General features: G+C 36.7%; 1 protein-coding gene across 2 annotated transcripts in view; it reads left to right on the plus strand.

Moving 5' to 3' along the window:
* Window positions 1-24,321, plus strand: part of cntnap2a (contactin associated protein 2a) — a 386,613-nt gene that overhangs the window by 325,559 nt on the left and 36,733 nt on the right. Inside the window, exons 16-19 of one of the 2 annotated variants that reach the window (XM_079862570.1) lie at window positions 1,587-1,757; window positions 15,509-15,727; window positions 19,091-19,120; window positions 21,549-21,785. In XM_079862570.1, coding sequence (XP_079718696.1) covers window positions 1,587-1,757; window positions 15,509-15,727; window positions 19,091-19,120; window positions 21,549-21,785 — 657 coding nt within the window. The remainder of the gene's footprint in view (window positions 1-1,586; window positions 1,758-15,508; window positions 15,728-19,090; window positions 19,121-21,548; window positions 21,786-24,321) is intronic. The other variant, XM_079862571.1, reaches the window with a different exon arrangement.

Below are 24,321 nucleotides of genomic sequence, written 5' to 3' on the forward strand. Positions count from 1 at the left end.
TAAACCTTGACTCATTGGCTAGAACCAATTATAAGAAGTTTCAGCAGTCTCCCTATCTGCAAAAAAAGAATTGATGCTTTGAATAAAACTTTACTCTGGTCTTGCTCTGTCTGTTTCTCTTTGTTTCCATCTGCCTTGAGGTGACATCATCCTCTAATATCTCTCCGGTCTGTTGTCGCAGTGTTCCTCTCCATCACATTCTCTTTCCCCCCCTCCTTTCTCTCTCTTCTGTTCTCCTCTTCTCCATACAGGTCTGTTTTGTGCACAACATTAGAGCAGAGAGAGCTAAAGTAGTTTATCCTTCTGATTTAAAGCACATGAGTCACAGTAAATGTCTAGGGATAAATCTGATCTCAGTCATTATTAATGGGAGTGTGTCTGTGTCTGTCACTCTGTGGTAGTGGTTTAGCATTTAGCCAGTAGCTGAGCAAAAATATTTTAGTAATATAGAATATTTCATTCATTAGTCAATAGCTCATTTATTATGGCAGTGTTGAATATGGGAAGGAAGTGCCTATAAACAGTCCCTGCTGAAAAGATCAGCTCAAGACAGCATGAATTTCCAGGCTTGTTTGGATCTGATTGATTTTATGTATTTATTTTTCTTTATAGAATTACAGATTTTTTTTTTTTTTTTTTTCAGATGGATCGCAGGTGAATATAATTTCTTAGAGCATGTTAAGCTGCCAAAACAGCATATTTGTCAACAGAAAGTAAACGCCTGAATGTAGTGTGGCAAATGTTATTTTTTAATTGCACAAGGAGATATTTCATCAGAATGAGCTGGCATGTTATCTCCCACACATGCACCCACATGCTAATACCAGCTACAGAATGTACAATAACTGTCCACTGCAAAGCCCTGGAGATATTCCAGCTAAACATAAGCTTATACCTCAAACCTGTGTTTGATTTTGAGTCATCTCTAACTTTATCCCTCAGCTCAGCTATCACCTAAAATACCACCTTACCTGAAAAATGCACTACTCATCATCTTTGAGTGAAATGGCACTTTATTTTTGTCTCTTCCACTCAGATAAGTGAGGATTCGGCGAGCCTCTATTACACGATGGGTGGGGGTCAAACCACGAGAGCTATCGGAAAGGGGAGATGTTGGCAAGCTGGCTTTGAAATGTCTCTTGGGCATCGTACACTCTCTATTCCCCTACAGACGTATACATATACGGTTACATACACAGCACTCAACGCAGTAATGGCAGGAACTAACTAAAGCCCTAAAATCTGTACTTTCCACTCAGAATTTTGACAAGAGTTGACTTGTATGATTGAATTGTTGTTTTTCTGTTGTTTGGTGGTTTCCTCCTAAGTGTTTTTTGATGATACAGGTCATTTCTCAAATGGTTTTTTGAGTACACGAGACCTCTGAAGACTGGCCAGTGTGTAGAATACAGAATCACAGAATACAATAATTCTTTTTGTGTCAGCTAAAGCTTGGCTGTTGTGAATTTCATGGTGGTTTAATGTGGTTCAGGTTGAGATATTGGATAAAAAGGACTTTGACTGTAAACTTCAGAAGCAGAACTGTTGAAACTTACCTTCAGCCTGTTCTCTGGTCTGTTTTATAGGAAGCTACTGGAATGCAGCATCCTTCAACACGCCATCTTCGTACCTGCATTTCTCCACTTTTCAAGGAGAAACAAGTGCTGACATCTCTTTTTACTTCAAGACCTCCGCTCCCTATGGTGTCTTTCTGGAAAACCTTGGAAACACTGATTTCATCCGTCTGGAGTTAAAATGTAGGAGCCTGGTTCATGTTGTCTTTGTTTCTCCCTCTTTTTTATCCCTTTCTCTGTGTCTGTCTGTCCCGCTACTCGTCTGAATCCCATGGTTATGCACACACACACAGACACCTGTGAAGTGTAAAGTTTGAAAAGAAGAAGTGCTGAGCAGGCACTTCCTGTACCACCAGGATCAGTGCATGAAGCCTGTCCTCTTTCATTATATCTGCTGGTGGACTTCAGTGTCTGGCTATTGTGTTTAAGTCTATTTGCAACACTGATTACTATACATACATTCGCCTCAAATGTTCTTCTGATTGTTCTCTGTTGAGTATAAATGGTGGCTTAAGAAGAAGAAAACAGCTGAAATAAAACAGACTTTGTAAATGTCTATTTACTGACATTTCACAGCCTTTTCTCCTCAAAAAATGGCTAGATTATAATGAAGCAGCATAACTGAGGATTTGAATTGTTCTCTAGGTAAAAAAAAGGCAGCAAAAGAGGCGAATCTCTTTCATGCAGATTGAGTTTTCAACCTATGAGCCGAGCTGGCTTCCTCTAGTCTTCACACTGTTTACTGCACAATAGGCAATCCAGAATGCAAAAATACACCATTGCGGATAAATCTTGTGTTGCATACAGTGTTTCATGTTTCCTGAAGTGGTTTATTGTTGTCAAACGATTTTTCGCTCTGTTATGCATTACCCAAATGTCTGTGTAGCCTAAATCTTTAAATGCTGTTATGTGCTTTGTCTCCTGTTTCTTACCAGTCAATTGTTCCAGTCTTACCAAGACTGAAGGTCAAAAAAGAGAATAGGACTGATTTAGTATTTACATAGTCACTTTCTAATAATGAAGATTATATATATATATATACTGTATATATATCTAAACATTTTTAATAATTTATTTTACATGGATGAATCCTATTGACATATCCATGTTCATTAGATAATCACAGTGACATTGTCTTCTTGTTGCTCTGATTGGCTGATTGCCCTGTCAGCTTCCTAATACATGCCTATTTTGTTCATAGCCGGTCTGCAAATTGGCCTGAATGAATCAACCTGGTGAAAATGGATGGACTGATTACACAAGTAACAACTCACTACTTTTTGTCTCACTTGAATCAAATGGAAACTATTTGAAACTATAATATGTGAGCACATTTTAGTATCCAATAAGTGACTATTAATCAGCCAATATAACAGTTAGTATTAATAAATAAGAGCTACACAAATATTATATTATATTATATTATATTATATTATATTATATTATATTATATTATATTATATTATATTATATTATATTATATTATATTATATTATATTATATATTAAAAACTTGACTATGAAATATCCAGGTATTAATCAACTAATTAAATTATATTACATAATGTATTAGTAAAATATTATAAAATATAACTTTTTATTTTATTAATTTTACTCATTTTATTATTTATTTATTTTGTTCTTTTCTTTTATATTATATTATATCATTTTATATATTATATATTATAATACACTCTCACATACACACAATCCTGAGCCAGGAGTGTGTTCTCCAGCCGTCTCCCCAGGCAGTGGTGTATCTCTCAAGGGCTCTGGAGACGCACACAGAGGGAAGCTGCTTAGTGGCACCATTTGTCAAATTCAAACCTCCTGCAGTCTCCCTGTCCTCATCTCTGAGGCACGAGGGAACGCGAGGGTTATGGTGAGGCAGAGGACATCACATTAACTGCTTGCTCATTTACACACATTCCTGAATCCATACATAACCTATTATTTTTACACCCTACTGCCTTACCCTTCCTTTGGACTGTGAGGAGAAGCAAATCTTGTTCTCTTCCCTCCTTTTTTAAATAAAAATAGGGAAAAAATGCTTTAGGTGAGACAGAGCAGAGAGAACGGCAACTCGCTTAGTGCTTTCTCGGAGGATGGTGACAGCAAAACATCAATCACTTGATGAAGGAGTGCAAGGAAAGACGGCCAACTGGGCATTATGCATACAGCACATGTAAAAGTATGTAGGTTTTTCTGTGGAGAAGACAGCACTTCCCTTTCTGAGTGTTTGTGCTGCTAGCTGGGCACGGATGCATACAAAGTGGCCCTGAATGGGTCTGGCATGATCAGAATATGGAGGAAACAGGAAGGCATTAGCTTGTTTTGCCCCAGCAGTGAGCAGATTCTCCAGAGAGCAGAAGGTTATTGGCGCCAGAGATCACGGAGGGTCTTGACATGACAGATGGGCTGACTTTCCATATGCAGCTCTCAATCAGAAGCTTTACTCAGCTAGAGGGTCAGTGTATAAGTGAAAGGGGAACTGAAAAGAAATAAGCTCACATTAATTTTTTAAGTATTTCTTCTAGAATGCCATATTAAATGGAGACTTTTGCTCAAGTCTCCTGCGAGTGAATTGCGGGAACAGCAATTAGGTAGACTTGTGTTCTCTCCTCTCCAAGTTTTATGTCAGCAAAGAAGAGTAATGTGCATCTCTCTCTAGTCTGTCTGTCTGCCTAACCCATGGGCAGTGCATCTTTTGGTTTGTCTGTGTCTTGCTTGCTAATGCCGGCCACTTACAGGGCTGTGTTCTGTGACTTTGTGCCTGACAAAAAAAAAAGTGAGAGTGAAATACAACTATTTATTACGTTTGATAAACGACAAAGGGCAACGGTGTTTGTTTATAAACTGCAGCTCGGAAAAGATAACCGCATTGCACGTTAACATGCGTTCATGCGCACATACTTTTAAAACAAGACAATGATTATCTAGTCTCCTAGTCAGTTTAGTTACAAAGCAATAAAGCAAGATGGAAAGCAATGTATTGGCATTGACTATTGATTTATAGGATATATTGCATTTAAAATGTTGATTTGCTGGACATACTGGTCAATATGGATGCACATCCCTCAATAAAAAATAACCATTAAGTATCAAGTATTGCTTTTATCATTTAAAACACAGTGATGCTATGGCAAACCATTTTAGCTTTTATTCATTCACAGGATGCATTTTTGGTATCAATAATTAAAATGTGAATTCTTGATATTAAGAATGTACTTTTTCTAGTAACAATGTCTATTTCTGATATCAGGAATTACATTTTCATTAGTACTAGTTAAAGGAGGGGGGATTGTAGTGGGAGCACTGGGGTGTCAGGTGTGACTTTGTGGCAATGGCAAATTGTTTACATGGCTCATGGGTCAGGTAGAAGGGCCCCTTAACACAATTTTGCTTAGGGCCCCAGGGAGGTCAGGATCGGCTCTGATATTAGGGCATGAGTTCTTGCATTAAAGAACATCTAAACTAAGCATGATGGTCAAAGACGTCAATCTAGCACGTTTACTTTGCAAAACAATTAGGATTAGCACTTACCTTTGGCCTGTTCATTGAGTCTACTGCCACTCAGTCGTAATGCCATTGTTTTACATATGGCGGCTACAGTTTTCCCTCTTTGCACCGTGGCCAAGCAAAACAAAGCTGTTAGAATACAATGATTATCTTCCAAAAAGTTGAGAGCGGTCAAACTTCGAAAGTTGCAATGATTGGTGCACCCCTGAGAGCGTACAGTGAGGTTCAAGAGTGCATGTGTGCTGTTGTGTGTGTATCAGTGTCTGAGTCTAAGCCTCTGTGTCTAAGCTTGTCGACCGCACTGGTGGGTCATCTACAGCGGCACCCAGCGTAAACACTCCAGAGCTTTTCTCTAAAGCTGGATATTCACCTTCTGCATGAATCCTTTCTGAAAAGAAGAGTAATCAGGCCTGGCTGCAGGCCTGTGTGTGAGATTAAGAGTGTATTCGGGCCAGTTGTGTGTGCGCTTGTGTGTGTGTGTAGGCAGAGGAGCAGATTGTGAAATTGAAGCTCTCCGCCTTTTTTCTAGCCTTCCATTATGTCTCATCGATTTATGCCCTGACTCCTAATCCTACTTCCTTATTTTGGCCTGCCTGGTTTTCTTCAGTTACGGCTCAAAACTGAGGCCCAGTGAAATCCACTCGAAGCATGAAATGAGTGGAGGGCAGCGTGTTGGGTTACTGTCGAGTGGGAGTTTGATTTCAGTCATACATCTAGATTGGCTGCTCCCTGCATTCTGACTTGGGGCAGTGTGTGTTTTTTTAACTGAACATTTTATGCATTATTTACATCTTTAAATTGAATATTTCTATAATTGTATCTCTAATATTATTGTGATTAATCTCAAATTATGCATTATTATGATGAATTATTTAATGAAACCGGTTTTCTTGCAGTGTGAATGTAGCTATTATTGTGTGTTAAACACACGTGCTGGTGCCCTTGAAATGGTTCCGATGATCATGAACAGAAAGAATGACAGTTTTAATGTCAAGTTACATTCAGTAACAGTGTGTTAACTGTGTTAAATAAATCAAAAGCCATTAAACATTTTTAATAGATCTAAGCAGTTTAATGTGTTATTTTAATTGTGGTAAAAAAAATTCTTCAATTGTAAATATACTCCCGTTCAAAAGTTTTAGGGTAAGATTTTTTTGTTGTTGAAATAAGTCTCTTATGCTCAGCAATGCTGCATTTATTTGATCAAAAATACTGTAAAAACTAATATTTTGAAATATGGTTCCATTTTAATATCTTCAGTTCACAGTCTCCATTACTCTGTCACATGATCCTTCAGAAATCATTCTAATACCATATGCTAATTTGGTGCCCAGGAAATATTTATTGTTGTTATCAATGTTGATTTAAAAAAAAATCAGGATTCTTTAATGAATAGAAATTCTTTTAAAAAAAAAATGTAAATAGAAATCTTTTTGTATCAATTAATTACTGAAATTTTGTTACATTTAAACATAGGTTAGGCAGTTTCGGAGAGTCTATAGCAAGCTAGCTTAAAAAGCATAAGATCCCACCCTGCCTTCAGAGCACTCTTTACAGCCACGCCTCCTCCAAAACACATGATTGCACACAGCCAGAACAGTCTGCAAAGCATCACGAGAGACCGTGTTAAATTACCTTAAAGCAGGTGTCACCAACCCTGCTCCTGGAGGGCTACAGTCCTGCAGATTTCAGCTCCAACCCCAATCAAACACACCTGGACCAGCTAATCAAGCTGTTCAGGGTTGCTTGATAATTACAGGCAGGTGTGTTGGAACAGGGTTGGACCTAAAGTCTGCAGGACAGTAGCCCTCCAGGAGCAGGGTTGGTGACACCTGCCTTAAAGGGTTAGTTCACCCAAAAATGAAAATTCTGTCATTAATTACTCATGACGCTCCAAACCCGTAAGAACTTCGTTCATCTTCGGAACACAAATTAAGATATTTTTGATGAAATCCGAGAGCTTTCTGAACCAGCCATAGGCAGCAACGTCATTGCAACATTCAAGGCCCAGAAAGATAGGAAAGACAATGTTAAAATAGTCCATGTGACTACATTGGTTCAAATGTAATGTAATGAAGCGACGAGAATACTTTTTTACTGATTGGATTTTTTGGTCCTGAGACTTTCACAAAAGATATATGTAAAAAAAAAAAAAAAGAAAGAAAAAAAAAAGAAAACCTCATTAGACCACTTCTAATATTGATTGCTATCAGGATGTGAGGAGAGTTTCAACCAGTAAGTTGAAACTTACTGTAACCATAAACAAGTGTTTATGAAAAACATTACCTTCCCTACATTTAATGCCTCCTTGGTGAATAAAAGTATTAATTTCTTTCTTGTAGAAAAGAGTAAAAAGTACATTTCATTTGGAATATTATGAAGCTTTTTTTGCACGGCACACCCTCAAAAAACAAAATGTCATCTATGTAGTGCTGACTGCCAATGACCTCTAAACCAAAATCCTTCGATTCATGATTGGTTTAATCTCTAATATCTCTCTCTTTCGGTCTTTCTGCTGCTGTTCTCTTGGCATTATCTTGCACTATCTCCCTACTGTAACTCTGGCACTAACCCAGTGAAAAGAGAGCCTCTTGATGGATGATTGAATGATGGGTGGACGCCCACATCTGCTGCTTCAACTCTGTTTCATCTCAAACACTCTCTGCCACTCCCTCTCATCTCTGCTGAGGAAATCTTGACATCAGCCACCATTGAATATTCATGCCTGATTTCAAGGCATAACTGAGCTTATAACTCTTTCTTTCTCTTTTTCCCCACTAAAATGATTTATTAAGCTTCACCAATTCATGTTTTATACTTTCAAGCTTTTCAGTTGGATTCACTCAAACAGTATGTATGCAGTCTAACTGCTTCTTCTTGTGTTTTCAAAGAAAACTGGTGTTTAATTACAGTGGTTTCCTATATTTTTATGTTCAAATTTAATTCCATTGTGCTGTTACTTTCTTTAAAAGGCAATATATTTTGTGGTTAGCACACTGGAACGGTAAAATCTCAGTCGGTCCAACCCAAAAATTTGATATTTTTTGGCTTTGCCGCATAAAAATTGCACAGCAAGTGGGAGCCTTTTCTGTGACTGCCTCTTTTCCTCCAGTGCTTATTATAAGTCATGGCAGCCTCCACTGCATTTCTACACATCACACTTTTTGGACATGGAAATAGCTGTTGGGCTTGTCAGATCTTCCCAAAAGTATCATTATTATTTTTTAGTCCAGAGCAAAGCTCTCTGCCTGGGCTTTTGGCTGAATGTGGAAATGGCTTGAATCCTCTGTTGGCTCAGATGCTGAGAAGATCCTTAGTCTCTCTTTGATGCATCTTTAATGAAGTGGAGGCTCTCTGGGGGCCTGAGGGAGAAATGGCAATGTGACTCTGCAGAACACCTGACGGCTTGTGTGAGAGTCAAGAGCTCTCGCAAAATGCGTTGACAAACACATGAGAAAAGCATCAGCGATTGATGGGGTCCAGACCCCTGAAATATTTTTCATTTCCATTACATTGGAAAACAAGCAATAGAAAGAAAAGTAAAAGGCATACGACTGCCTTTCACCCAAAAATGAAATTTACTCTACCTCATGTATTTCAAAAACTGTAGGACTTTCTTTCTATAGAAGATATTTTGAAAAATGTTCCAGTGTTTTTTGTCCTGATAATGAAATTTAATGAGTTCCAATGTTGTTCCAGTGGACCCAACTGACTTTCATTGTACACAGAAAAGCATTTAGTGTAGAAACAATTTTCATTCAGAATAATTTGTCATAGATTTGTCAAGTAAAATGTTGAATTAAACATTAAATTTGGAAGTAAAAAAAAAAAAAAGAAATAATCTTGTAAAACAAAGGACACTTCGTTCGGTCACACTTTGATGTGGCTTTAACTTTGCATCAACAAATAATAATTGTTATGGATAATGTATTTATTGTGTTCATGTTGTATTGCAAAACACTTTTGCTGCTATTGAAGTGGGATGCTGGTAAGTTTAGGGATAAGTTTGGTGGTATGGGTGGGTTTATGGGTGGATTAAGGGGTTAGGGAAGGTTCAGTAGTGTAATTGTAGACGTTATTTACATAATTAATTACAGCTGTAATTACATGCAGGTGTTTTTTTTATATATATAAATACAATGCAAAAACGTGTGTACACAATAAATGCATTGTATCAAATTATTATTTTAAATGTTAGTACATAGTAGTTAAAGACACTTAATATAAAGTGTTTGTTTTATTTACAACAACGAAAATGTACAAAAACAGTTAAAACGTTCATTTTTGGGAGAGCTATTCTTTTAAATGTTCTTTGGCTGTACTTAGCTTGGTTTAAAGTCCCCCTGTAGTCAATCATTTTATTCCTTAAAACTCATCTTTGATCACCAAAATGACATATTAAAGTTTTTTTGGGGGGGAAATAGATTCTTCATACTTTAAAATAGGTTGAATTTAACTCTAAACCCTTGCTTCATTTAGTATATTTACATTACATTTACATTTATTCATTTAGCAGACGCTTTTATCCAAAGCGACTTACAAATGAGAACAATAGAAGCAATACAGTAGGACAACAATATGCAAGTGCTATGACCCTTCTCAGTTTACACGTAAAAATATATATATATATATTTTATAAATAGTATACGTGGAGACATGAATATGTAAATTAGCCCCGCCTCCACTCACTCACACCAGTTCAGAGACTCGGCCAATTTACTAAGGTAAAGGCTGCACAATGGTATCACTCTTTACAACGAAGGACACATAATGGTAATTAATATGATTAGCCTTTTGCTTGACTACACATTATCAAACAGCTAATAATGTGTTGCTAATGTTAAAAATATACTGGGATAACCTGGCATCTCTCGAGACTCCCCTGCTTCAGAGCATATGATATGCTAAAGCCTGTTGATGTGATTGGTTACAAGGTAGTTTGTGACGTCAAAAACACCAGCAATTTCAAACCGTGTTTTTGAGACAGTTTTTCACTGCAGTTTTAAAGAGAAAATTCTTGGCAATGGTGTTGACATGAATTTGCACCTGGTTTGTCTTAAAGCATATTAAAAACATCAAATATAATGAGACATATAAACAACATTAAAAGCTTGATTTTCACCACAGGGGGACTTTAAAGAAAATTCTGATTTAGTGCATTATAATTTCCTTTGACAATGCAGATACCATATCCTATTGTAAATTAGCATTCACCATCTGTATAAAAGTAATTTATGTGGTATCTTGAAATGCATCGGGCCATAACTGCTGTGTTGGTTTGGTAGATCTACTCTCAGCCAGTTTGGCGGGCGATATAATACACCCATATAAACACAAACCCACTTTTTCACTGTCATGCAGTTTGGCTTGTTGATTTTGTTTAGTTTTCCTTGTGAATGCAAGAGCAGCAGTCCACAGATGCCCTCAGTTGTGGACAGCGGAGCGGTCCACACACATACAAACAAGCACACACTAAAGCGAAACGCTCCCCAAGAACAGTGGCACACTCTTGATGCTCAGTGCTGGCTGGCCAAGTGCAGGAAATCCAATTACAGGGATCAGATGGCTGAGAATGGTGGAGCAGCCCTAGTCCAAACTACACACCTGCCCTCTTCCTCCCTCTCTCTCTTTGCTCTCTCTTTCTTTTGCCATCTCTCTATCACAAATGCTCTCAAATAGGGATTTGTTTCGTTTATTAAGTCTCCCTTGTTGTCAGTAGCTTGTTCTTTTAGTTAACATTTCTGCTGAGGTGTGTAGCATCTACTGTGGTCACTGTGGAGCTGAATATTTGTATTCTGAGGGCTGAATCACCAAATGTTGCATTGTGTATGTGTAATCATTTTCTGCATTGATTTTTCACGTGTTTTACCCATATTTTGAATGTTGCACTGCATTGTGATTTAGGTGTAAACAAGATCAGAACATGGCAGAACATTAGCAGTACCCTTTCTATGGATTTATTTCTTACAGTATGATCTCCTAAGCTTTCTTATTTATATTTAACTGAATTAATGATGGGATGTTGCTGATTATTTCGCACATGTTTGGTAATGGTGATATGTATGTGGGTGTTTCTTTTTTTTTTTTTTTTTTTTTTAAACTCAAAGACTTTTCACTGATTTATGAAGGTCATATTAAAATTTTGACCATGCCATCACATTGTTTTTGTTATTTTCCATTTGACTTTTATTCATAGATGTTATTGTTTTACCCCTGTCCCAGGCCCAGACTTTCAATCTTACACTATTAAAAAAAAAAAAAAATCATGATAAAAAGATTAAAATAAAATGTATTTCATGTCTAAGCTAAGATATTTAAAACAAAGACTTTTTTTCATTTTTAAATATGTGACCCTGGATCACAAAACCAGTCATAAGTCGCACGGATATATTTGTGGCAATAGCCAACAGTACATTATATGGCTCAAAATTATTGATTTTTCTTTTTTGACAAAAATCATTAGGATATTAAGTAAAGATCATGTTCCATGAAGATATTTTGTTAATTTCCTACCGTAAATATATAAAACATTTATTTTGAGTGAATGCAGCAAAATCGCAACAACTTTAAAGGTGATTTTCTCAATGTTATGATTTTTTTGCACCCTCAGATTCCAGATTTTCAAATAGTATATCTCAGCCAAATATTGTCCTATCCTAAAAAAACATACATCAATGGAAAGTATATTTATTCAGCCTTCAGGTTATGTATAAATCTCAATTTTAAAAAAATTACCCATGTGACTGGTTTTGTGGTCCAAGGTCACATAGCCTATGTATTTTGTGAAAATTATTCATATCATTTTTTCAAAAAGTTATATAAATATAAATGGCATAATTTTGATGACACTAAACATTTGTGCCTCTAAGCTGTAATTCTATGCCATATATATACAGTAGTCAACATTTGATGTGGATCAAAACCTTTCATCAAAGTTATACATTAATTTTGAACAATACCCGTTCTTGTCTTAGGACAGTTTTGATTAACTTTTTTGATCCACTTCAAATGCTGACTACTGTTAATTAAAAGTGTTTATATATATATAGCCTATATATTAACACTTTTAATTATTATCGTCATTATTATTATTATTACTATTATTATTATTATTAATAAGGATAATAATGACAACATTTGGGTCTGGGTCTAATGTATGTCCAGTGTTTTGTTTTGTAAGTTTGAATATATAATGTATGTTTATTTGTGTTAGCATGTGTGCTCATAACTGAGCTAAAATGGGCCACAACTGCTCTGTTCTGTTGTTCTGATGGAACAGACCAACTTTATGGCACTCGGCCTTTGCTCACAGACAGAGGTCAGGTGTGCTGACTGACCGTGTCATAGTTTCCTTCTTCTAGTTCAGAATCTGAGATGAACAGGTGGCTCTGTGCATTCCCAATTCCTGCAACATCTGCATCAGGTCGTAGAACAGTAAAACAGCACCCCCTACTGAGAACATCTGTCACTCCAGCCACGAGGAAACCAGAAAACAGACCTCCAAGAGCTTCCACGCTGAACATTACATTGGTTTCTTTGGCATAAATAGCATACATAAAACTGACTGCAGGCTGCTCACAACAGCAGATATTTGTAGGAAAAAAATATGTAGTGGCAGAAATAAGTTGCTTTTGTGTTTGGACAGTCTACTGTGTCCCTCAGCTGTCACACTTGGTATCATATCACAGCACTACTCTTAGCTTCCTAGATGGTGACAATAGCAGTGGTCGGCTATCACTGCAGGATAACTGCGGTGCCGACACAAAGCAGATCCAATTTAGTTCTTGCCTTCAGCGTCTGTGCAGCCACAGTAACCCCTGCTGAACGGAGCCGGGCGGACCAATACATTTAGAGACATATTTGACTAGAAGCCAGGTTTGTCCTTTTAAATAATTTCACTTCAGTGTGAATATGGCAGGCTTTGTTTTTTCTTGGCTTTGTACAGTGTATATATTATTGTGTGTGTCATGATCATGTTGTTAATTATAAATTGATATTTATCCTCATGGTGCTATAAAAGTAATGAAAGTCCTCATTTTCATCTTGCAATCTGGAAATGTCACTAAACTGAGCTAAACTTTAGATCATAACATTCTGACCAATGAGGGGAAGTTTTGTTTTATTTCTATAAGACTTGTATGAACACATTTTGTTCTGTTTTGAAATGTTGCCTTGTGAAAGTGCCCGAACCAATAAGAAAATGCAAGTCCCTTATGCTCACCAACGCTGCATTTATTTGTTCAAAAAAAAAAAAACAGTAAAACAGTTATATTGTGAAATATTATTACAATTTCAATTTCAATTTAAATAGATTTTAAAATGCAATTTATTACTGTGACAGCAAAGCTGAATTTTCAGCATCATTACTCAGTCTTCAGTGTCACATGATCCTTCAGAAATCATTTTAAAATGCTGATTTGCTGCTCAAGAAACATTTCTAATTATTATCAATTTCGAAAACAGTTGTGCTGCTTACCATTTTTGTGGAGCCTGTCTTTTTCACGATTCTTTGATGAATAGAAAGTTCAAAAGAACAATATTTATTTGTAATACTATTTTTTTGTAACAGTGTTAAAGTCTTTATTATCACTTTTGATCAATTTAATGCATTAGTGCTGAATAAAAGTAATCATTTGTTTAGAGACCCCAAAGTTTAGAGTAGTGGATCTGTAGCTATAATTTAATGCATGAATGAGCTGTGTACATGTGTATTCTGCATTGAAAAAAATATATCTTTTAATGCAGTTTTGTATTTTTAAGAAATTTTGAGACCGTTATCCCTTGATGTTGATTCACAAATATAAGTGATTTGATTGGTTAAAAGACTGTCAATAAGGATGGATGGTGTTTGTGATGCTAACTCCATGCAGTCAACCCCTCCATAAATCTAGAAACTCCATAATAATAAATGCTTGTTGTACATAAACATTTCAAAGGTGTCTTGAAGCACGACACCAACTAGCAGTCTGAGCAGTTGAAGCACTTGTTTTAGGTATCATGAGTAATTATGAGGCAGTGTCTTCTCATCAGATATACTATGCAGTCATTAAACACAATCATACTGTCGTTTGTGTCTGAGAGTAGCATTGGATTGAGGGTGAACGATGACACTGTTGCTATGACATGTCTCGGGTGTCAGGTGGATGTTTCTAAATTTATCAAGGGGTAAACCCAAAGAGGCCTGACCCTCTGGGGCCAAACATGACAGACTGTACCAAAGCTGTCAATCTTCACTGTTTATGTAGGAGAATATGCAACACTGACTCATTAAAAGCAGTTGTGGCCTAAAATGAATTCAGCACAGTGAACAAGCAATCTCCAACTCAGTTTAGAGGAATTTTAATGATGTACCTGAGTGAAGCAGTCTGATGAGTTTGGTAATTCTGCATTTTAAGTCACAACATTGGATTGTTGTTCTGCCAAATAATTATTGAGCAAAACAATAATTTATGAACATTAATTGAGCCTGCAGAACTACCTGCTGTTGACATTTCAAGTGATTATGCAGTCAGGTATTATTGCAGTAAGTGGATTAAAATGTTTAAATGTTTAAATTAAAATGTTAAGAATATCTGTTAAAGTATACATAACATTTTTCAACACCAATTACAGTTTCAAAATACTTTGCTTTTCTTTTGAAAAAAAATTATAAATGAGCAAAATGCATTAATAAAGATTGTAAATGAACAATACAAATTGCATACAATAGAAACCAATCTGAAAATCAAACCACCTCCTTTAAGGTAATGCACATTTTAAAACTCTGCCCACATCATTTTTTATATACATTGGTTACACTTTATTTTAAGGTGTCATAGTTACTTTGTACTTAAATAAGTACTGAGTAATATTAATGATCACACTTTAGTTTAGTGTTAGATGTAGAATATGGTCATGCAGAATAAGGCATTAATATGTGCTTTATATGTTAATAAACCGCCAATATCCTAGTAATATGCATACTAATAAGCAACTAGTTAATCGTGAGAATTGGACCTTAAACTAAAGTGTTACCATATTAATTAACTACATGTAGAGTTATGGTTAGGGTTTGGTTAAGGGGTAGTTACTTGTAATTATGCATAATTTACTGTTATTACTATAGTAAGTACATGTTGTCACCTTAAAATAAATGTTACCAAATTATTTAATTCATATTTTTATATTTATTTACCCTGGTGGTCAAAAGTTTCGAATAATATTGTGAAATATTACATTTTGCGGTTATAAAATGTATATAACTGTTTTCTGTGTGTATATATTTTAAAATGTTATTTATTCCTGTGATGGTAAAGCTGAAATTTCAGCATCATTACTTCAGTCTTCAGTGTCACATGATCCTTCAGAAGTCATTCTAATATGCTCAGTATTATAATAGTTTAAATGGTCTCTCTGTCTGTTTGTTTTTCTCTATAGCCCCAATGGTGGTGTCGTTTTCGTTCGATGTAGGAAACGGGCCGGTGGAACTGAACGTGCAATCTCCTGCCCCGCTGAACGACGACCAGTGGCATCGGGTCAGCGCAGAGAGGAACACTAAAGAGGCCATTCTTCAACTAGACCAGAAATACAAGGAGTTCAGACCTGCACCTACACAGGGACACACACGCCTGGAGCTCTACAGCCAGCTTTACGTGGGTAAGGGCCGCATGCACGTCCACATATAGAGTATATATGGATTCATGTGGGTGAGGACTTCACACAAACACACTTTTCCATACACCCACCCAAGAGTACTGAAGCCCTAAGGCTGTTCATGTACTCTAGGGTGACCAGATTTCTCATGGTGGAATATGGGACGGACCAACCCCCATGATATGAGAAATTTTATTTCATGATAACAATACTGTACTGTATATCATATAGTTATTATATTTTTGGTATAAAAAAAAATATTGCAAATTACAAACGATTGGACAAATACGATAGAGTTACAAATGAAATAAACTAAGGTACAGTAGGTTTGATTTACCATGTATACATTTATTCGACATCTTTTGTTGTTTGATTAACATTAATGACGCATACAGGTATTTTAGGCTGCTGTCACTTTAAGACTGAATGTTAGAATGTAATATACTGACACATATAGCTTTTACGTTCACTTAAGTCTGCATATTAACTTGATAAACTCTTTTTGAAGATCCTTGATAAATGTACACAAGCTTCTTTGACATCTTCACGTCTGAATTGATCTCCTCCACGATCTCTAATTTCCCGCCTTCACTAACAGCAAGCTAATCGATAACGAATTGTGATTGGATGGTAATTTTGTTCTCCAAAATATAGTATGACGAGATTGGCTACCTTTGATTAGGCTATTCTCACGTGACAGAAGACTGCTATACTTACTTTTATATGATCACCTAGCAAAGACAATTTAGGAAAGAAGAAATACGGGACAAAACAGGAACTGTCCTGGGAAAAACAGGATGTCTGGTCACCTTACTTAAAATAAAATGTCTTTATTGGCATCAATGGTTACAAGAACTTTTAACATTCATATAACCTTTCCATTCCACAAAAGGCAACTTCTTTATAATGGAAAAGGGTTCTTTAGATTATTAAAATGTTCTTCACAAAAAAAGTTGTTCTTTTAAGAACAGTTGACTTAAATCTTCTTTGGGGAACCAAAAATGGTTCTTCTATAGCATCGCTGTGAAAACCCCATTTTGGAAACTATATTTTTTAGAGTGTTCCTCCCGAACCTCTCCATTCTTAGCTGTTCTTTTGAGTTTGATTTATTCTCTCTTCACTTTCTCACTCTTTTTTCCCCTCTCTCTCTCTCTCTTGCTGTTTTTACTGAGAAATCAGCTGTTTCTCTGAATTTTTGAGCACAGCGCTCAATGTTCTTGTGTGTCTGAAAGTGAAAATGTATTTATAGTCTGCAGTCTAAATGCAGGTGTAGCTGTTAAAACCTGCACTTAATGACATGGAACCCTGGGGAACCTATTCGCCTCCGAAGTGTGAAAAAGTCGACTGTAAAGAAATGGAAGTTGAAAATGGGTTTCACTGAATAAGGCTGAAAAATTGTCTCAGGCACAGCAGGAAATGTGACTAATAATGGTTTCATGTGTTCTATGCTAACATTAGCGAGGAGTTTTTTTATGGCTTTAAAAGTGTGAAAAAGCTGTGTCATTCATGAGGCAATTATCTCTTGAACAGAACAGCTTTGGGCTTTCGTTGTGCTATTTTGGCTTTGACTTGTTCTTTTCAACAAATGACTTTGACGCTCATTAAGAAAGAGGAAGATAATGCACCCCTATGGCTCTCTTGAGAAAGCTTTTAGAAAGCTTGTCTTGCTTGTGTATCTAAAGCTTGAATTCAAGAAAAAATTCCAGGTCTCCAAAAATGAAAAGCCTAAGTTTTGATTGATATTAAAGTTATTAATTGATTTTATAAAGCAAGATTCTCCAACAGGAACTATACAGGTATATTATTAATAATAATAATAATAATGTTTGTACTATAATTGTATTTTCATTTTTAATTTATTAAAATGTATTACTTATAAATACAAAATATATCATTTTACAATGATTTTATTTTTTTATAAACACTCCGAAATGTGATCTGAAAAATGACTCTAAATTTAGTTTTTTTTCTAAATTACCTGAAGGAAAGAATGTTTAATTATTTCATTTCAGTATAGCAAAACAATAATCATCATCAACATTTACCTACAATTTTCTAATATTGGTACCACTTTATTTTAATGTGTCCTTGTTACACTTTACACTATAAATTAGGCATAATTACATGCAACTAACACTAAACCAAGCCCTAATCCCACCCTAACCCTATAAGTATAGTTACTTAATATTGCTCAGTACCTAAATATATAATTACACTGTAACAGGGACACATTTAAATAAAGTGTAATCAGTGCTTTGAATTGTGTATTGAAATGGACAGTGTGAACTAAATCATGGAAAAAATAAATCTTACCAACTCTAGTGGCTTCTCTGCCACTAAAGTTTAAATTAGATGGTATTCGAATATTGGATCTTGAAACAAGTATAGCTTAAAGAGAAGGTCACACTAGACTTTGAGCTTGTGATATTTCTTTGGAACCAGCCAAATCATGGATTAATATTCAATATATTGCCCAGTCCAAGCCATAACCCCTCTCTAGGTCTCATTTGCATGTTGTCCATGGAGCACATGAAATTTTCATTCTTATTCTACGCTTGGATCGTAAGAATGTTGGACTGGCATTTCAATTTCATTATCAAGCACACTAGGGTTAGGTGTAATGAGCCTTGCAGTACAAATGAATGTTAAAGGTTGTCTAATCCCTGCCCATTGTTTCAGTAGAAATGTAAAATGTTGATGTGAGTGTTTGCAGAGAGCAGCTCTCAGTCTTTAGTCCCTGACCCTCAGTGGGAAAACTAACTGGTTTATATCTGCAGAGTGGGCAGGGGTGGAGATGTCTGTCCAGATCTGTCAAGCCTCTCTCTGGCCTCCTCTCCTCCGCTTATGAATTGCTCCATCATGCTCACTTCTTCAGCACCATTTAGCCCCATGCCATAATTTATTGATAAAGCAGATTGCCTTCTACTTCCTTTCACCCATGGATGCTTGTGTCTATTTGAATTTGTTTTGCATTTATAGTGGCCTTATTATATTTAATGGAGGATTAAATGCTTGCTCGTTCTTTATTGTCTTTCTCTTCATCTCAGATAACAAGCAGACCTTTGATTTAAAAGCCACTAACATGTTTGCATTAGTTCCTGGTTTTTTAATATGCATATGTTAGTATTCACTGTTTACATGAATATTTAATACTTCTTTACTACCCTCCATCAAGTTGTTTCTTGCCATGTATTTTCTTTTTGTGTTCTCCTTGAAGCCTTGCCTTGATTATGCATTAAGTTCCTCATAACTGCATGTTTTCATTTGTATAATATATATTTTATGTCATTATCATTTTTTATTATTTTGGTATTATTTTCCTTTCTTTCATTGCTTGCATGTCCGGGCGGTATTGGTTATCCAAAGGGAAGCCAGCATCATGGGCCTGTCAGGACAGTAGGTAACTTTTTCGTAAAATGTACCCAAACAAACAGTCTAGTGTAATCTATCTATCTATCTATCTATCTATCTATCTATCTATCTATCTATCTATCTATCTATCTATCTATCTATCTATCTATCTATCTATCTATCTATCTATCTATCTATCATTTGTCTATCTGTCTATTTATCTATCTGTCTATCTGTCTGTCTATCTGTCTATTTATCTATCTATCTGTCTGTCTGTCTATATGTCTGTCTATCTATCTATCTATCTATCTATCTATCTATCTATCTATTTATCATTTGTCTATCTATCCGTCTGTCTCTGTCTATCTATCTCTCTGTGTGTGCCTGTCTCTCTCTATCTATCTATCTATCTTTCTGTCTGTCTATTTATCTATCTGTCTGTCTGTCTATCTGTCTGTCTGTCTATTTATTTATCTATCTGTCTGTCTGTCTATGTCTGTCTATCTATCCATCTATATATCTGTCTGTCTGTCTGTCTGTCTGTCTGTCTGTCTGTCTATATCTGTCTATATATCCATCTATATATCTGTCTGTCTATCTGTCTATGTCTGTCTATCTATCCATCTATATATCTGTCTGTCTGTCTATGTCTGTCTGTCTATCCATCTATTTATCTGTCTGTCTATCTGTCTGTCTATGTCTGTCTGTCTATTTATCTATCTGTCTGTCTGTCTGTCTGTCTGTCTATCTGTCTGTCTGTCTATTTATCTATCTGTCTGTCTGTCTATGTCTGTCTATCTATCCATCTATATATCTGTCTGTCTATCTGTCTGTCTATGTCTGTCTATCTATCCATCTATATATATGTCTGTCTGTCTGTCTATGTCTGTCTGTCTATCCATCTATTTATCTGTCTGTCTATCTGTCTGTCTATGTCTGTCTGTCTATTTATCTATCTGTCTGTCTATCTGTCTGTCTGTCTATTTATCTATCTATCTGTCTGTCTATGTCTGTCTGTCTATCCATCTATTTATCTGTCTGTCTATCTGTCTGTCTATCTGTCTGTCTGTCTATTTATCTATCTGTCTGTCTGTCTGTCTATGTCTGTCTATCTATCCATCTATATATCTGTCTGTCTGTCTGTCTATGTCTGTCTATCTATCCATCTATATATCTGTCTGTCTGTCTATGTCTGTCTATCTATCCATCTATATATCTGTCTGTCTATCTGTCTGTCTATGTCTGTCTATCTATCCATCTATATATCTGTCTGTCTGTCTCTCTGTGATATTTTGTACAGGTGAACCTTTGCTGCAATATAAGGCTGCAAACTGTACAACGCAAAGGTAAAAGCAGAAAAAAATATTCCACTGGGCAGGATGGTCTAATAAATGTAATATGCGAATTCATCACGGTTTCATTAGAAAATAATTTCCAGTTCAGGGCTCATCAGAGATGGAGGCAGTGAACTTCAGAAGGGTTTTAACAGCTTGACATAACTTCTTTCCTTACTCATACATTCATGATGTACTTTCCAATGTTAAAACACATCAAAACAATGCTGGTGAAAAATATTTTTCAGTAACAAACAAAGACAGAACAAAACGCCTACTTTGACATGAATCCAGTTGGAACAATCATGCGGCGAGTTATAAATAGAAATGTTAATTAAAATGTGTTTGTGTGTTTATCTTGTGTTCGTCCTTGAAACATGAGACATAGTGTCTTTCATTTTATAATAGTACAGCATATTTACTGTACATTTGATGATAAGAGTTCCGCTCTGGTTTATTAGCAAAGGATTCAGTGAGTTTGTTTTGTATTAAATAGGCAACCAGGTCACCATTTCAATTAAAACTCCCCTGTTAATGTGAGTCAGAGTTCAACTGAGTTTAGAAAACTTTGAAAATCACGTTTTCTTATTCTGTTAAGATTAAGCAACCTGTAATCTATAGATACTCCAATCCATATAATTTCTCTGGAGGAATTGATAAAGCTTTCCTCGATTGGCAGCTTGATAAATTGTAGTAGGTTTTTACTTGTGGGTCTGCTTTTATTAATTACTATTAGTAAATAATTGATGCATCCTACCAGGACATTTACCATTAATCTAGTATTAAGCAAATGATTGTATGATTTCTGTTTAACTAGGCAGTTTCCTATAATGAAAAGATGTCCGGGCATGACAATGAGTAATTGGTGAATGTTTATTTTCTCCTGGAAGTGGAACTCTAAGGGTGTCTAATTTCTCCAAGGTCTATTGTATTGAATGGTCCATGCCATAATGAATGAAACGTGCCAAAAGGGATTCAACTATTGGCTGAGACATAATGTCTCTCATTTAACCTGTTGTTTTCAAGCTTGTTGTTGAGCCTGCTATGAAAATGATTTAAGTCATTATGTTGAGCCGCTTTTATTAAGACCATTTTCAAGCGGAATATTGACTAGTCTTTTGTTTCGATTTCCCATCTAGGTGCCGCAGGAGGTCAGAGAGGATTTCTCGGATGCATCCGCTCTCTGAAGATGAATGGGGTGACGCTTGACTTAGAAGAGAGGGCAAAAGTCACTCCTGGTGTGAAGCCTGGTTGTTCAGGTCACTGCACCAGTTTTGGGATGTATTGCCGTAATGGCGGCAAGTGTATGGAGAAATACAACGGCTATTCCTGTGACTGCACCACCACCGCTTATGATGGGCCTTTCTGTTCGAAAGGTCAGTATGCATAATGTAAATTATAACTTTTCTTTTAAAGTTTATACACCTTAACCAGAGATATGACACTGAACAACTTATTCTGTAAACTTCAAACTTGTACATTACAGACTGAATGTGTCTGGACTAAAATTGGTGGGAATCACTGAGAGCCACTCTTTGCATTTAAGCCCCGCCTCCCTCATTTGAATATAGTAATAGCATCGCTGACATGAACAGGCCTTTTCTGTAGTTCATGCTCTGTGTCAAGACCTCCATCAAACACTGCATGCCCTCCGTTTAAAGATGGTGACTCGCTACGAGCTAGAGACTCGGATGGTTACCCTTAGCTTTCAACATCTCCTTTCGGTTTAAATATGCATGAACCTTGTAATTGCAAGGTTTTAACTCACATTTCCATTTTACACATATTTACTTGTGCCGTCTAGGGTATCTCAGTCAATATCGAATTCTCTCAGATTCTTTGCTTCTGGATCAGTGCAATTGCTCCTACAGGCTGCCTTACATCTGTGGCTCAATACTACACTTTCACTCCAGGAAGAGGAAACTCTTCTCTGTGCTGCTTCACTTGGATTCGTAACCATGGATGTGATGCATTTCTTTTCACATCTATATGCTACACTGAACAAAATTATAAACGCAACACCTTTTGTTTTTGCCCCCATTTTTCATGAGCTGAACTCAAAGATCTAAGACTTTTTCTTGGTACACAAAAGGGGGGTGGGGGGTCCGAAAACCAGTCAGTATTTGGTGTGACCACCATTTGCCTCACGCAGTGCAACACATCTCCTATGCTGGCCATGCAAGAACTGGGATGTTTTCAGCTTCCAGGAATTGTGTACACATTCCTTGCAACATGGGGCCGTGCATTATAATGCTGCAACATGAGGTGATGGTCGTGGATGAATGGCACAACAATGGGCCTCAGGATCTCGTCACGGTATCTCTGTGCATTCAAAATGCCATCAATAAAATGCACCTGTGTTGGTTGTCCATAACATACGCCTGCCCATACCATAACCCCACCGCCACCATGGGCCACTCGATCCACAACGTTGACATCAGCAAACCGCTCACCCACACGACGCCATACACGCTGTCTGCCATCTGCCCTGTACAGTGAAAACCGGGATTCATCCGTGAAGAGAACACCTCTCCAAAGTGCCAGATGCCATCGAATGTGAGCATTTGCCCGCTCAAGTCGGTTACGGCGACGAACTGCAGTCAGGTCGAGACCCCGATGAGGACGACGAGCATGCAGATGAGCTTCCCTGAGATGGTTTCTGACGATTTGTGCAGAAATTCTTTGGTTATGCAAACCGATTGTTGCAGCAGCTGTCCAGGTGGCTGGTCTCAGAAGATCTTGGAAGTGAAGATGCTGGATGTGGAGGTCCTGGGCTGGTTGAATGTACTGCCAAATTCTCTGAAATGCTTTTGGAGATGGCTTATGGTAGAGAAATTAACATTCAATTCACAAGCAACAGCTCTAGTGGACATTCCTGCAGTCAGCATGCCAATTGCACACTCCCTCAAAACTTGCGACATCTGTGGCATTGTGCTGTGTGATAAAACTGCACATATTAGAGTGACCTTTTATTGTGGTCAGCCTAAGGCACACCTGTGCAATAATCATGCTGTCTAATTAGCATCTTGAAATGCCACACCTGTGAGGTGGATGGATTATCTCGGCAAAGGAGAAGTGCTCACTAACACAGATTTAGACAGATTTGTAAACAATATTTGAGAGAAATCGGCCTTTTGTGTACATAGAAAAAGTCTTATATCTTTGAGTTCAGCTCATGAAAAATGGGGGCAAAAACAAAAGTGTTGCGTTTATAATTTTGTTCAGTGTATTTAGTGTTTTTTTTTCTGGACTTAAATGGTAAGTTCTCCCAAACATTATAATTGTGTCTTCATTAACTCATCCTCATGTAGTTCCAAACCTGTATGAAATATTTTGCAGAGCACAAAAGAAGATTTTATTTTTGCCATACAATGATATGCAATGCAAGTAAAGTGTTGTTTTGGACACCCTTGAATATTATTGTATGTTAAAAGAAAACAGATCTGCAGTATATCTTCCACATATCTTTATGTTCCACAGATAAAAGAAAGTTGTACGTAAAAATACTGAAGAAAAGATCTGTCACTACTTCTGTTTCATTGCGACTTTAAACCAGTAGTAGTACATTAGATAAAGGATCCACTCCAGTGCCTGTAAACTTGTTGGTCCTCAGAACACATCACAGAACTGTAATTCCTATTATCTGTACTATCCTTGCCATGCTTTTCATGCTTCTGCTGTGTCGAGGCTTTTGCCCCAGTGGTATTAAAACATGGTGCTTCTGTCTCTGTTGTATCTGAACCCTACAGTCCAGCCTGGAAGAAATTTAAAGATTACTCAAGGGCCTTGCTGCAAATAATTAAACCAATCTATAGTCACTGCACTGATTTCCTTCCTGCTCCCGATACAGCATTTGTACAAAGCTCATTTGTATTTAGCGCTTTGTTCCCGGGGGTAAAACGGCTGAATGTG

The sequence above is a fragment of the Squalius cephalus genome (genome assembly GCF_949319135.1).
Source record: "Squalius cephalus genome assembly, chromosome: 25".
In the NCBI taxonomy this organism is placed as follows: domain Eukaryota; kingdom Metazoa; phylum Chordata; class Actinopteri; order Cypriniformes; family Leuciscidae; genus Squalius; species Squalius cephalus.